The sequence below is a fragment of the Nycticebus coucang genome, chromosome 22 (assembly GCF_027406575.1).
Source record: "Nycticebus coucang isolate mNycCou1 chromosome 22, mNycCou1.pri, whole genome shotgun sequence".
In the NCBI taxonomy this organism is placed as follows: Eukaryota; Metazoa; Chordata; class Mammalia; order Primates; family Lorisidae; genus Nycticebus; species Nycticebus coucang.
The window spans coordinates 12,089,446-12,101,866 of NC_069801.1; the positions used below are offsets into that span (position 1 = coordinate 12,089,446).

The 12,421-nt window shown below is 55.0% G+C and overlaps 1 protein-coding gene across 7 annotated transcripts in view; it reads left to right on the forward strand.

Annotated features, from left to right (window-relative positions):
- The first annotated feature begins 542 nt into the window (after positions 1-542).
- CROCC (ciliary rootlet coiled-coil, rootletin) overlaps positions 543-12,421 on the forward strand; it is a 46,740-nt gene continuing 34,861 nt past the window's right edge. For 4 of the 7 annotated variants that reach the window (XM_053576909.1, XM_053576912.1, XM_053576911.1 and 1 more), the window contains exons 1-3: positions 5,381-5,619; positions 6,140-6,263; positions 7,682-7,836. In XM_053576909.1, coding sequence (XP_053432884.1) covers positions 5,560-5,619; positions 6,140-6,263; positions 7,682-7,836 — 339 coding nt within the window. In that variant the 5' untranslated portion in view covers positions 5,381-5,559. Of the gene's footprint in view, positions 650-5,380; positions 5,620-6,139; positions 6,264-7,187; positions 7,329-7,681; positions 7,837-12,421 lie in introns of those variants that run through there. The other 3 variants (XM_053576915.1, XM_053576914.1, XM_053576910.1) reach the window with 3 other exon arrangements.

Here is a 12,421-nt window from a genome sequence, read left to right on the forward strand (position 1 = left end):
AGCAAGAGTGAGACCCCTTCTCTAAAAATTAGATGGGCGGATCAGCGCCTGTAGCTCAAGTGGTTAAAGCACCTGCCACATACACCAGAGCTGGCGGGTTAGAATCCAGGCTGGGTCCGCCAAACAACAATGACAACTACAACCAAAAAACAGTCAGGCGTTGTGGTGGGCGCCTGTAATCCCAGCTACTTGGGAGGTGGAGGCAAGAGAATCACTTAAGCCCAAGAGTTGGAGGTTGCTGTGAGCTGTGACGCCACCGCACTCTACCCAGGGCGACAGCTTGAGACTCTGTCTCAAAAAAAAAAGTTAAGTAAATAAATGAAAAAAATTAGCTGGGCGTTATGGCAGGCGACTGTACTTCCAGCTATTTGGGAGGCTGAGGCAAGAGGATCGCTTGAGCCCAGAAGTTTGAGGCTGCTGTGAACTATGACGCCAGGGGGCTCCACTAGGGGCAAGAGATTCTCTCTCAAAAAAAAAAAAAAAAAGAGCCCGCGCGGTCAGACTCCGCCCGGCCCCGCCAAGGCCCCACCCCCAGCCCGCGCCAACGGCCCGCACAGCACAGGCTCCACCCCACTCCCGAGGCGAGAGCGCCCCGGCTTGTCCCTCCCCCGGGCCCCGGCGGCAGCGGCGGCGGCGGCGGCGCGCAAAGGTAAGAGCTGGCGGCGCGCGTGCGCTCGGGGGCGGGGCGGACGCGCTCCGGGCCGAGGAAGCCGCGCGCCAGGGGGCGGGCTGGAGCCGCTGTCCTGGGCCCTGGGGGTGCCGCGCCCCGCAGCTACCCAGCCCGCCAGGCGGCCCGGAGAGCGCGCCTGGCGGGTTTCGCGGTCGTCCTGCCGCTCCCGCCGCACATCCTGCCCGGGTTCTCGCGCGCTGTGGGGGCGGCAGGAGGCCGGGGCCTGCCCGGGCTCAGCGGCCTGCAGGGACCCACTGGCCCCTACGTCCCACACAGGGTCCTCTGGCTTCACGCGGCGGAGATACCGTGGGAGGCTGGTCCCAAGGGTCAGAGCAAACTGCAGATGCCTGCCTGCGGCCTCCACAGTGTGCCAGGCCTTTCTGTGCGAGGTGCTCTTCTGTCTTCACTGCAGTCCTGCCCAGTCTAAAGTATCTCCATTTTACTGATGAGGCAACGGAGTCCCAGAGTGGTCAATTGGGTTGTCCAGGATGGCAAGACAGCAGGAGCCTGTGTGGGGGTTTAAGCCCACCAGGCCTTAGGTTTCTCAAAATGAAGCTGGAGGCCCACTGTGCCAGTCAGTGTCTTTGGAGTTGTCATTTTGAACGAGTGTCCTTGAGATTTTTACATAAACACATGTCTTAGGACTGTCTTTGGGTAGATAACTGCCTCCCTGGGGGCCAGGTTCCCCAGCCTTCTCAGGAACTGGGACTTGTCTGGGGCATGAGGACACTAGGAGAGGGGATCACAAGAGTACCAGGTGTCTCTTTACATCTGAGATTTACTATTTTCCTTTGCTGAGCTCAAAGCAGGTGCTTAATAATAAATAAATCCTGTGGCAGGGGCAGACCAGCTGCCAAGGCCAGATAGGGGTTCAGGAAAGACTTCAGGAGTCAACCCCTGGATTTTGGAGGTTTTCCCACACATTTTCCTGACTTAACTGTCCTCTCCCCAGTCTTTGTTTCAAGCTCTGAGAATGGAGATTAGGCCCCCCTCCCACCCAGGAGTCTCCTGACACTGCCTGGTTCTTACTCTGAACTTCTGGGATGCAGCGGGTACTGTATACACCCACATGGGAGTTCTTCCATGATCCTAGTCTGTAGTTAACACCATCCCCAGCCAATGCTACCCCAGCCAAGGGGAATTGTTTCTTTTTTTTTTCTATTCTTTTTCATTTAATATCCTCCATTATTGGCTTGGTGCCTGTAGCTAAAGTGGCTAAGCCACATACACCAGAGCTGGTGGGTTTGAATCCAGCGTGGACCTGCCAAACAACAATGACAACTACAACTAAAAAAAAAAAAAAAATAGCTGAGCGTTAAAGCAGGCTCCTGTAGTTCCAGCTACTCGGGAGGCTGAGGCAAGAGAATCACTTAAGCCCAGGAGTTAGAGGTTGCTGTGAGCTGTGACGATAGGGTACTCTACCCAGGGTGACAGTTTGAGGCTCTGTCTCAAAAAAAAAAAAAAAAAATCTTCTGGGCGGCGCCTGTGGCTCAGCGAGTAGGGCACCGGCCCCATATGCCGAGGGTGGCGGGTTCAAACCCAGCTCCCGCCAAACTGCAACCAAAAAATAGCCGGGCGTTGTGGCGGGCGCCTGTAGTCCCAGCTGCTCGGGAGGCTGAGGCAAGAGAATTGCGTAAGCCCAAGAGTTAAGAGGTTGCTGTGAACCGTGTGACACCACGGCACTCTACCCGAGGGCGGTACAGTGAGACTCTGTCTCTACAAAAAAAAAAAAAAAAAATCTTCTATTATTGTCTCTTAGCATTTTATTCATTCATTCAACAGCTCTTCATGGAGCTTTGGACCTTGGAGCATGTAGTTTGGAGGGAGTCGTTAATAGGCTGACAGTTCTCGCCCTAGGAGGAGACAGGCAACATTGGAGAAAACAATGAATGATTACTGGCAAGGACCACTGTAGCTGAGGGTCATCTCCCTCAGAAAGTGACTCTTTTGAGCCAATAATACTAGTAAATAGTAATGATAACAGTAATAATAGCCAACATGTATCTGCATATGGTAATTAAGGTAGTGCTAACTGATGTGATAGTGAAACCCGAATCCTCAGATGCTTAACACAATAGAAGTTTACTTCTCATTCATGAAAATTCCTGTTGCTTTTTTGGCAAGTGGCTTTCTGTATAGTGACCCAGGGACCCAGATCCCTTCTATCTTGTGGTTCTGGAATCCCTTTAGTACCTTGGAGTTATTTTCTTCCAGCTGGTAGACAGGGAGGGAGAGAAATAATTCCTCATGGGAGATTTTTAAGGGCCATATCTGAAGTGGCACACATTCTTTTTGTCTTAATTCTATACACCAGGGATCTGGGCTTTTAGGCATATTCATAAGAGAAATTGGATATGCTTATTGTTCAAGACACAACAGTTTCTACTATACCATATCCAGGCATACAGCTAAGCATAGAGCATCTTATTTAATCTTCATGATAGAAATAGGCACCATTATTATCCCATTTTACAGATAGGGAAACTGAGAGGTGGCTCAGAGAGGTGAAGTCACTGGTGCAAGGTCACACAACTGGCAAGGGACTGGCGAACCAAGGCTGGAGTCCAGCAGTCAGATGCTGAAGCTGTAACATCCTGATCCTCTGAGGAATTCACTCAGTTTTTGGAGAATTGGGTGCAATCTGCAGATGTTGGAGCAGTGCACATCCACACAGGGTTTAGATATGACTTCTTTGGATCCACAGAGCCCAGAAGGACTTCCAGGGGAGAACTTTGGGGGTGGCACCAAGGGGTAGGTGTCAACCCAGGGGTTGGCTTCCTGCTCCCTCTCCACACCTGTCCTCAGGGCACTGGTTGGTGGAAGGCACAGAATAATTTGGTCCAGTCCACCAAGTACATCTGAGCTTCTACTCTTCTGTGTGGGGCATGCAGGGGATGGACATCCTGGCCATGGGGTATTTGCGGCCTCCCCCCTGCTCAGGTTATGGGTGTGTAGCCTGCAGGGATTTTGTGGAGACTGTCTCAGGAGACAGGGTAGGGGGTCCCTTGGGTTTGTAGTGGCAGTTCTCTGTCCCCCAGCGGTTTACTTTTTTTTTTTTTTGAGACAGGGTCTCACTATGTCGCCCTTGGTAGAGTGCTGTGGCGTCACAGCTCACAGCAACCTGCAACTCTTGGGCTCAAGCAATTCTCTTGCCTCAACCTCCCAAGTAACTGGGGCTACAGATGCCTGCCACAATGCCCGGCTATTTTTTGTTGGAGTTGTCATTGTTGTTTAGCTGGCCTGGGCCAGGTTCAAAGCCGCCACCCTCAGTGTATGTGGCTGGTGCCCTACTCACTGAGCTATGGGTGCCGAGCCCCCAGTGGTTTACTTTTGCCTAAATCTTGTGCCGTAGCAACTTGGCAGGTTTTATCTTTGTGTGTGTGTGTGTTGTGTGTGAGACAGAGTTTCAAGCTGTCGCCCTGGTAGTATGCTGTGGAGTCACAGCTCACAGCAACCTCAAACTCTTGGGCTTAAGCGATTCTCTTGCCTCAGCCTGTCAAGTAGCTGGGACTACAGGCACCTGCCACAATACCTGGCTATTTTTTGATTGTAGTTGTCATTGTTGTTTGGCAGGCCTGGGCTGGGTTCGAACCCGCCAGCTCCGGTGTATGGTGTATGTGGCTGGTACCCTAGCTGCTGAGCTACAGGTGCTGAGCCAGTACAGGGCCTCTTCATTTGAGATTTTCAGATGAATGAAATTAGTCTTATTGCCCAGAAATAGTGGCCCATGCCTATAATCCTTGTAATCCCAGCAACATGGGAGGCTAAAGCAGGAGGATTGTTTGAGCCAGGAATTCCAGACCAGCCTGAACAAGAAGCAAGACCCTCAGGGCGGTGCCTGTGGCTCAAGGAGTAGGGCCCCGGTCCCATATGCCAGAGGTGGCAGGTTCAAACCTAGCCCTGGCCAAAATCCAAAAAAAAGAAGCAAGACCCCCATCTCCACAAAAATTAGAAAAATTAGCTGGGCTTGGTGGTGTGTATCTGTAGTCTACTTGGGAGGCTGAAGCAGGAGGGTTGCTTGAACCCAGGAGGTGGAGGCTGTAGTGAGCTCTAATTGCTCTACTTTACTCTGGCCTGGGTGACAGAGTAAAACCCCATCTCCAAGAAAAAAGAAAGAAATTAGTATTTATCGAATGTTGACTATATGAACCCAGCGCTGTGTCGTGTATTATTTATGCACACACAGTATTTTTCTTTTTTTTCCAAACAACTCCACAAGGTGAGTGCCAATATTATCCACATCTTATGTGTGAGGACACTGAGATCCATGGAGGCACCCCGGCAGTGGGGGCCAGGCCAGGGGTGGAGGGGGCTTTACTGCCTGGCCTGGCCTGGGTGATCCTGATCCCGCAGCCTACATTCTTTGTGCTGCACCTGTTGTGGGAAAACGTACCCCCACCTCCCCCCACCCCGTAACGCTCACATTCTTAGCAAACCATGTGACAGGCTTGTTCTGGGTCAGCAAAGATGGTCCAGCAGACTTGGGACTCTGGCCTTTCCCGCCTCCTGGCTGCTGACCCCACCCCCTGGGTTTGGAGGGCTCTAGGACTCCGCAGCCTGGGGAGGGGAGAGGGTGTGGAGTCCTCTCCTCCAGACGCTCTCCATCCTTCTTCCCTCTCCATCCTTTCCCTTTTCTCTCCCCCCTTCCTTTCCTCTCCCCCATCTTCTTCTTCAGCTTCCTCCTCCCTCTTCTCTCCTCTGCCTCCCTATCCTCCCAGCTCAGCTCCTCCCACCATGTGGTCACATGGGGGCACCGCCGGATTTAAGCTTAATCTGCCTGGGGCTCAGCACAGCGGTCTGGCCTTGGGGCACGCTGACTGAGCTGGTTTGGGGCCCTGGTCTGGGGCCCTGGAGAAGGGGGGTGGAGAGCTGCCCACAGCCTCCCCCCCATGAGCTTGGGGCTGGCGGGGTCACAGGAGCCCCAGCTAGCACTGGAGACAATTGTCCAGGTAGGTACAGGATGGGGGAGCTCAGCAGGGGTAGTGCAAGGTGGGTGGATCTTGGGGGGCCAAGGAAGGAAGAGGTGTGGTGGTGCAGGGGTTACACAGGGGCCCCAGCTTGCAGCTCCCAGCAAGGGTACATGCAGGGTACAACTGGTGTGGCTCCCTTATCCCAGTGCCTTGTATGGGGATGAGGGTCCCCTCAGGCGCAGCAGGATCCTCACCAATCTAGAGTGGGTGCTGGGTTGGAGCCCCCACCACTCTGTGCTGCCCGGATGGGGTTTGTGAGTTGGCGTAAGGTTTGGTTCTCTTCTCTGGCTCTCAGGGACCTCCTTCCAGGGACAGGGGACACCAGAGTCTCCCTGGAGGCTTTTTCTTTTCTGACTCCTAGGCTTTGCTCCATCTTGGGGGTTTCCTGAGGGTCTTCTAAGCTCCCTTATCTTGGGCAACAGGACTTTATTCCTCATCCCCTGAGGCCAGGGAGCCCAGGGTCCCAGGTCTCCTGAAGATCCTCTCTTTTTCCCCACAGACACTGGAGAGCAACCTCCTGGGACTGGGTGTGCGGGAGCTAGCCCGGGACTCCGAGCTCTCTGGCCTGCCTGCCCGCATCAGGGAGATTGTCACCTGTAATCTCTCCCAGCCCGAGAGCCCAGGTACCTCTCCCTGTCCACTCGCCCTCCACAGACACTGCCTGCATTTCACCTCTCCTCAGGTCCCCTCTTCAGTAGGCGCGATGATGATGACGATCATAGTTTTCATCTTTTGAATACTCATCACAAGGCAGGCATAGCCCTATGACAGAGGGATCCATTTTACAGATGAGGACAAGGAGGCTCAGAGCTGTAATTTGCCCAGACTTATGCCCCATGTGCTGCAGCTGGAAGGGAAGGGCTGAGCATCCCCTCCCTGGCTGCCTGCAGCCTGCTGCAAAGACTTGAAGTTGAAATACTGTATTCCCTCCTACAGAAGGTGGGAGCTGGCTGGACTTAGGCCAGGGTTTTGCCCAAGTCTGAGGAGGTGGTGTCGTTCATTCCCCACCCAAGCAGAATGGCAGGGGGACCTGCTCCTCTTGGTGGGCGGCACATGCAGCCTTGTCTTGTGGTTTGAGGGTCTGGGAAGGGCACTTGCAGTTGAAGCTGGTATGTTGGCCGCTCCATTTGATGGTGTCTGGTGCTCTAGCCATGGTCCCTCTTCCACTGCTGCAGCATTGGGGCCGTGGAGCCCCAGACACGGAGAGACTTAGGGAGCCCTCACCCAGACTGAAAGAGCTCAGTGGGATAGTGCTGGCTAAGGCCCGTGATGTGTGTCCAGTTCTCCCTCGGGTGGAAGGGCGTCCACAGAGGATGACAGCTCTCCTCTCCCTCTACTCTTTCCCTCCTCCTCCTCAGAGCCTCACCTACACTTTCTTTTTTTTTTTTTTCCAATTTTTTTTGTTTTGAGACAGAGTCTCAAGCTGTCACCCTGGGTAGAGTGCTATGGCATCATAGCTCACAGCAACCTCCAATTTGGGCTCAAGCGATCCTCTGGCCTCAGTTTTTCTTTTTTCTTTCTTTCTTTTTTTTTTTTTTTTTTTGCAGTTTTTGCCTGGGGCTGTGTTTGAACCCACCACCTCCAGCATATGGGGCCTGCGCCGTACTCCGTTGAGCCACAGGCGCCGCCCGCACCTACACTTTCTTGAGCCCTGACTTTGACTGAGGCTTTCCTGCTTTTCTGGCAAGGTGTTGTTATTATTACACCCATTCTACAGATGAATAAAACTGATGCCCAAAGTAGAATAGTAATTGAAGAAGAAAGGAGCCAGTGCTCAGGGCTTAGATTCCTAGGCTGAGTCTACTGGGGCCACACTTTAGCTGCAGTTGCGCCCACTTTATGCCCAACTCTAGGGCCCCTCTTTGCCTGCTTTCCTGTTCCTTGGCTCTGCTAGCAGGCTTGGTGCAGCAACTGCTCCCACCCAGACTCCCCCCAGGGGCTTGGTTGACCTTGCCCTGAGTGATGAGTGGGGTACCTATGGGGGAGGCTGTCCTAGTAGGCCCAGGAAGAAGCCAACCATATGTCCACTGACCCTTGCCAGCCTCACTGCCGGCCACGGAGATGGCATCGCTGCTGTCACTGCAGGAGGAGAACCAGCTGCTGCAGCAGGAGCTGTCCCGCGTGGAGGACCTGCTGGCCCAGAGCCGCGCTGAGCGCGATGAGCTCGCCATTAAGTACAACGCGGTCAGCGAGAGGGTGGGTGCTGTCCGGGGCTGGGGCAGGGTACAGGGCAGTAGCTGGAAGGTCACGACCAGCCCCGTGCACAGGACGAAGGCAGGCCCTGGAGTCAGGCAGATCTGGGCTCAGATTGTGGCTCTGCCAACTTGAGTGGCCCTGAGCAAAGCACCCCATGCTTGGAGGCTGTTCTCTGGAGTCTGGATGGTAATAAGATGTGGAGTTGAGAGGAATCGAGATAAGAGAATAAAGTCCCTTGCACCAGGGGTGTTAGGGGTATGGAGCCAGAGAACAAGACTCCTGGAAGCCCTTCCTGCCCCTGAGTTTCTGCGCTTCTCCCTGCTGTCCTGGGGTGGAGGCAGTGGCTGGATGCCAGGGCAAGCTGGGGTGGGCACTGTAGTGCTTTGTGGGCTGTCTGGGGCAGCCACAGGACCTGGAGCCACTCCCCACTGGGGTGAGGCCCAGGGAGGGGAGGAAGGAGAAACCAGGCCCATCTCCGTGTCCAGAAAGGATTCACGTTGCCCAGACCTGGGCTACAGGCTAATGGGGGTCCCTGGTGCCTGGGGTGGGAGGTTGGGGTGCGCCAGGCTCCGGGTAGGGTGGAGAATGCTCCTGATGCACTGTGCTCTGGGCCCTCAGGCTCACGGGTGGTGTGCCTGGGGAGCTGTTGGTGGCTGAAGTTGGTAAGAGCTGCCTGAGGGACAGAGTGTGTGTGTGTTCAGATGGGAGGCGTGGAGGTGTTCTTAACAGTCATAGCTACCGTTTGATTGAATGCCTACGGTGTGCCAGGCATGTGCTGGGTGCGCATTTGGTAAAGGAGAAAACGAGGTTCAGGGAGGGGAAGCGCCCTTCTGGGGAGTCAGTCACACAGCCAGAACCAGGCACCCTGTCTGCCAGCCTGTGCTCTGTGTTGCTGGTTTGGTTCCTCTGTGTGAGAAGAGATGCTGGGCTAGGACCTTCAGGGGGCAACTGGACCCTGGATAGCTGGAAGGCTCTGAGGGGCAGGAGCTGGCCGAGGGCGGTAGTATCAGAGCCAGGGTTAGCCTGAGCTCATCCTGTCCAGGCCGAAGTCTGCTCACTTGTGTTGGGAAGGGAGTGTGCATTTCTGCGCCCAACTGTGGGCTGTACCCACGCCTTGGTGTTCGCTGGCCTGGACAAGCCCGACTTGTTGGGACTTGCTGAGGAACAGGGTAGGGGCCTGCGGTGGCCCCTAGCATTCAGCACAGTGCGGAGCTAGTTTTCCCAGGGTCTGCAGGGGGTGAGTAGGGCAGGCTGACCCAAGTCCTGCCATGTTGGTGGTGACAGGGCCCTGAGCCAGCCCCCTCCTGGTTTAGGCCTCTCTTTTGGCCCCTGGTGCAGTGCCAGGCCTCCTGTGGGCTGCCTCTTAAATGCTACCTTCTGACTGACAGTGTGGCTAGCCCTGTCCCTTATCCCCCCTGGTTGGTAGGGAAAGGAAAGAGGAGGTAGAAGGTGAGGTCTTTTTTCTGCTGGGACACAGCTGTTGGGGCTGGGGCTACAGCACAGGGGGCCTGGGTTAGTCTAGAAAGCCCCTGTGCAGAGGAGCCTGGGGTTTCAGGTATGCTTTGTCCCACAGGGTTTGAGTGAGGTCCCACCTGGAGGCAGGGATTGAATGAGAATGACCTGGAAGGCCTTCTCTTCCCATACACAGGAAATAAGACCTGAGCACAGAGCCCTGGGCTGGGAGTCAGGATACCTGGGTTCTGGCCTTAACTGGCTATGTGACCCCCAGTAGGGTGCTTACCCTCTCTGAGCCTCCATTTTCTTCTCTGATGTTACATGGCATCATAATGGTCCCGGCCTGGAGGGTGGGTGCCCAGAGAACTTCAGAGTCTGGAAATCACCTTATTATAGATGGGGAAACTGAGCCTCGAGAGGGAGCATGATGGGCCCAAGGTCAGTGGTGGAGGTGGGATGAGACCCCTGGTGCAGGGCTCTGCAGTTGTGTGACACTATCTCTTCCTGCTGCCCCTTGTCCCTCTGGATGCAAGTGGGAAGAACTGCCCCATGGCCATAGCAGGCATAGTGAGCTGGGTTGGGGGCAGCCCGCGAAGTTATTCTCATCCTTCAAACCCCACAGCACCCTTGGAGCAGGGACTGTAGGGAAGGTGAAAATCTGTGTCCTGTTGAGGAAACTAAGGCAGAGTCTCCCAGAGCCCACCTCCCAGGAGAAAGAGAGGATCCCAGGGTTTCTCTGGAGACCCCCTTTCTTCCTGTCCCTGAGGAGCAGGTATAGGCACAGCTAGGAAGGGGAAGAAGGGAGTGGCCAGAACCCCTTGGCTCCAGAGGACAGACCCCCTGGGCTCCCCCAGTGTCCATGGCAACCTGGACAGAGTGAATTGAACAGCTGGTGGTTGCCAGGGGAGACAGTAAACTTTCATCCCTGGCTTAGTGTCAGCCTCCTTCCCTTTTGAATTGCAAGTAAAATTGAAAGGCTGTTTTTTTGGGGAGGGAGTTTGTGGAGAGGGATGAGGTGTGGCGGGGAGGGCCCAGCTCTGAGCATTGATGAAGGGGGTGAAGCCCCTGGTGACTGTCGCACCCCTGTGGATCATAGAGGCAAACATCACCTGATCACACAAATGTGCAACGTATACACAACACGGACCACCCAGACCTCACAGGGGGGCCACCCAGATGCACAAAACACACCATAGGGATACACTCAGATTCACAGCATGACCTGTACCCAACAGCTGGATCCCACACAGTCCCATAAAGCACAGAACAGTCACCCAGATGATCTGTGTGCAGACAACACCACACACTGTCGCACAGCTCCTGGGGAACACTGACAGAAAAAGCACAGGGCTCCACGCAGCCCCCGTCAGCCTACAGAGGACTGCACAGATGCCTAAAGCATACAGTCACTGACACACATCAGAGGCACATGGAGCCCGGGCACACCCCAGACCTACGCACTTCCAATCATGCTTGTGTCTCCCCGGCATACAGCTGTACAAACACTCATGCCCTGATATACACAGATGGGCCCCGTGCCGCACCACGGCACAGACCTGCGGCCACAGGTGCCCCTCCACCCACGTGGAGGCCCAGGTACACCCACCTGTCAGCATGTACCCAGCACCATGCATGTGCACACCTGAGGTCCCATATGGAGGTGTGACAGCACATTCCACTCACACCTGGTGAGGCACACCTGCACGGGTGCACCACATATATCTCGGGGCTGCCAGCACACCTGGGCTTAGGTGGGTGTTATGCAGACACTTGGTGGGCCTGCAGCCACCATCCAGGCAGAAACCCCTATTTCCACCTCCTTCCACAACCTTAGACTCAAGGAGGGGTCGCCAAGCAGCCATAGCCAGCTCCCTACTCATGGCACCCTTGAGGGCATGTGTCCCTGGAATGGGATGTGTGGAGATACAATTGTCCTTGGCTTTGTTGGAGGCTCATAGAGCATCTCCTGGGCTTACTGGGTGGGTGCAGGCCTAGAGGGCACTGTCCTTGCCACTAACCTAGCTTGGACCTGGTATCAGAGTGGGTGAAGATGCCCTTGTGGCTGGTGTGGCCCTGCATGGGGGGATGAGGGGTGTCTGAAAGCCCTGCCTGCGCTGTAGCAAGCCAGTGGGTGAGGAGGTAGACAGTAAGTATGGGGCTGGTGTCCCTGATGGGTGTCCCCCAGTCCACTCTGTGCTCTCTCACTGCTCTGTTCCCTCACTTCCCTTCTCATCAACAGCTGGAGGAGGCTGAGGGGCCACCTGGCACCAGTAGTTTCCTTAAGGGGGTTGAGGGGGCTTCGTGGCTAGTGGGGCAGCCAAAACCGGGCAGGCATCCTGCCTGTGCCCAAGGGGGACTGAGGACAAAGGGGCTGCCAGCTGCTTGAATGTGTAAGAAGGTGGCATGGCAGAGGCTTCCAGAAAAGTACTGGGGTGCTAGGGACAGAGAGGGAGTCAACAGGCACTGTCCAAGGTGGCATTTATGTGCACCCGTTATAGACCTTAGTGCTGTCAGTGGGGAGGGGTTGTCTTTGTCACCCTGGGAGGGTTAGAAACTGCCTGTGTGCATCATGTGTGTGCATGTCTCCCAGCTCGGACATGCATATATGTGTATGTGTAATGATGTCTCTGCTTTGAATGTATCCCCATGTGCTCATGCCATTAATTCAGGATCTCAACAAATATTTACTGAGCATGAGCCAAGCTACACTGCGACCACTGTTCTAGGTACTAAGTTACAATGGGGAAGAAAAATCCAGGCTTTCCTGAGCTCGTGTTGCCTTGCAGTGGGGGCTGGGGCAGGGGTGGGCTTGAATGTAATAATCAAAACTGGTAGGGCTTGGTGTTCTGGAGGAGAGGCATTCATGCACTGAGGTGCATCTTTGTGTTTTGCATGCAGTTTGTGAGCCCACCTGCATGTGTCCATGCATGTCCCATCTGTGTGTCCATGCACGCCTGGTCTGTGTGTCCATGCACGGCTGCATCAGCACATCGTGTACACATGCACTGCGTCCTGGGCTTGCCACATGTGCCTGTTCCCTGGGTGCTGAACTAGCAGGCTGCAAGGCATCATGGGTCTAGGCCCAGCCTGGTGCCCCCTGGAGAGGCCTGTGCCTGCCTTCCCAGGAGGC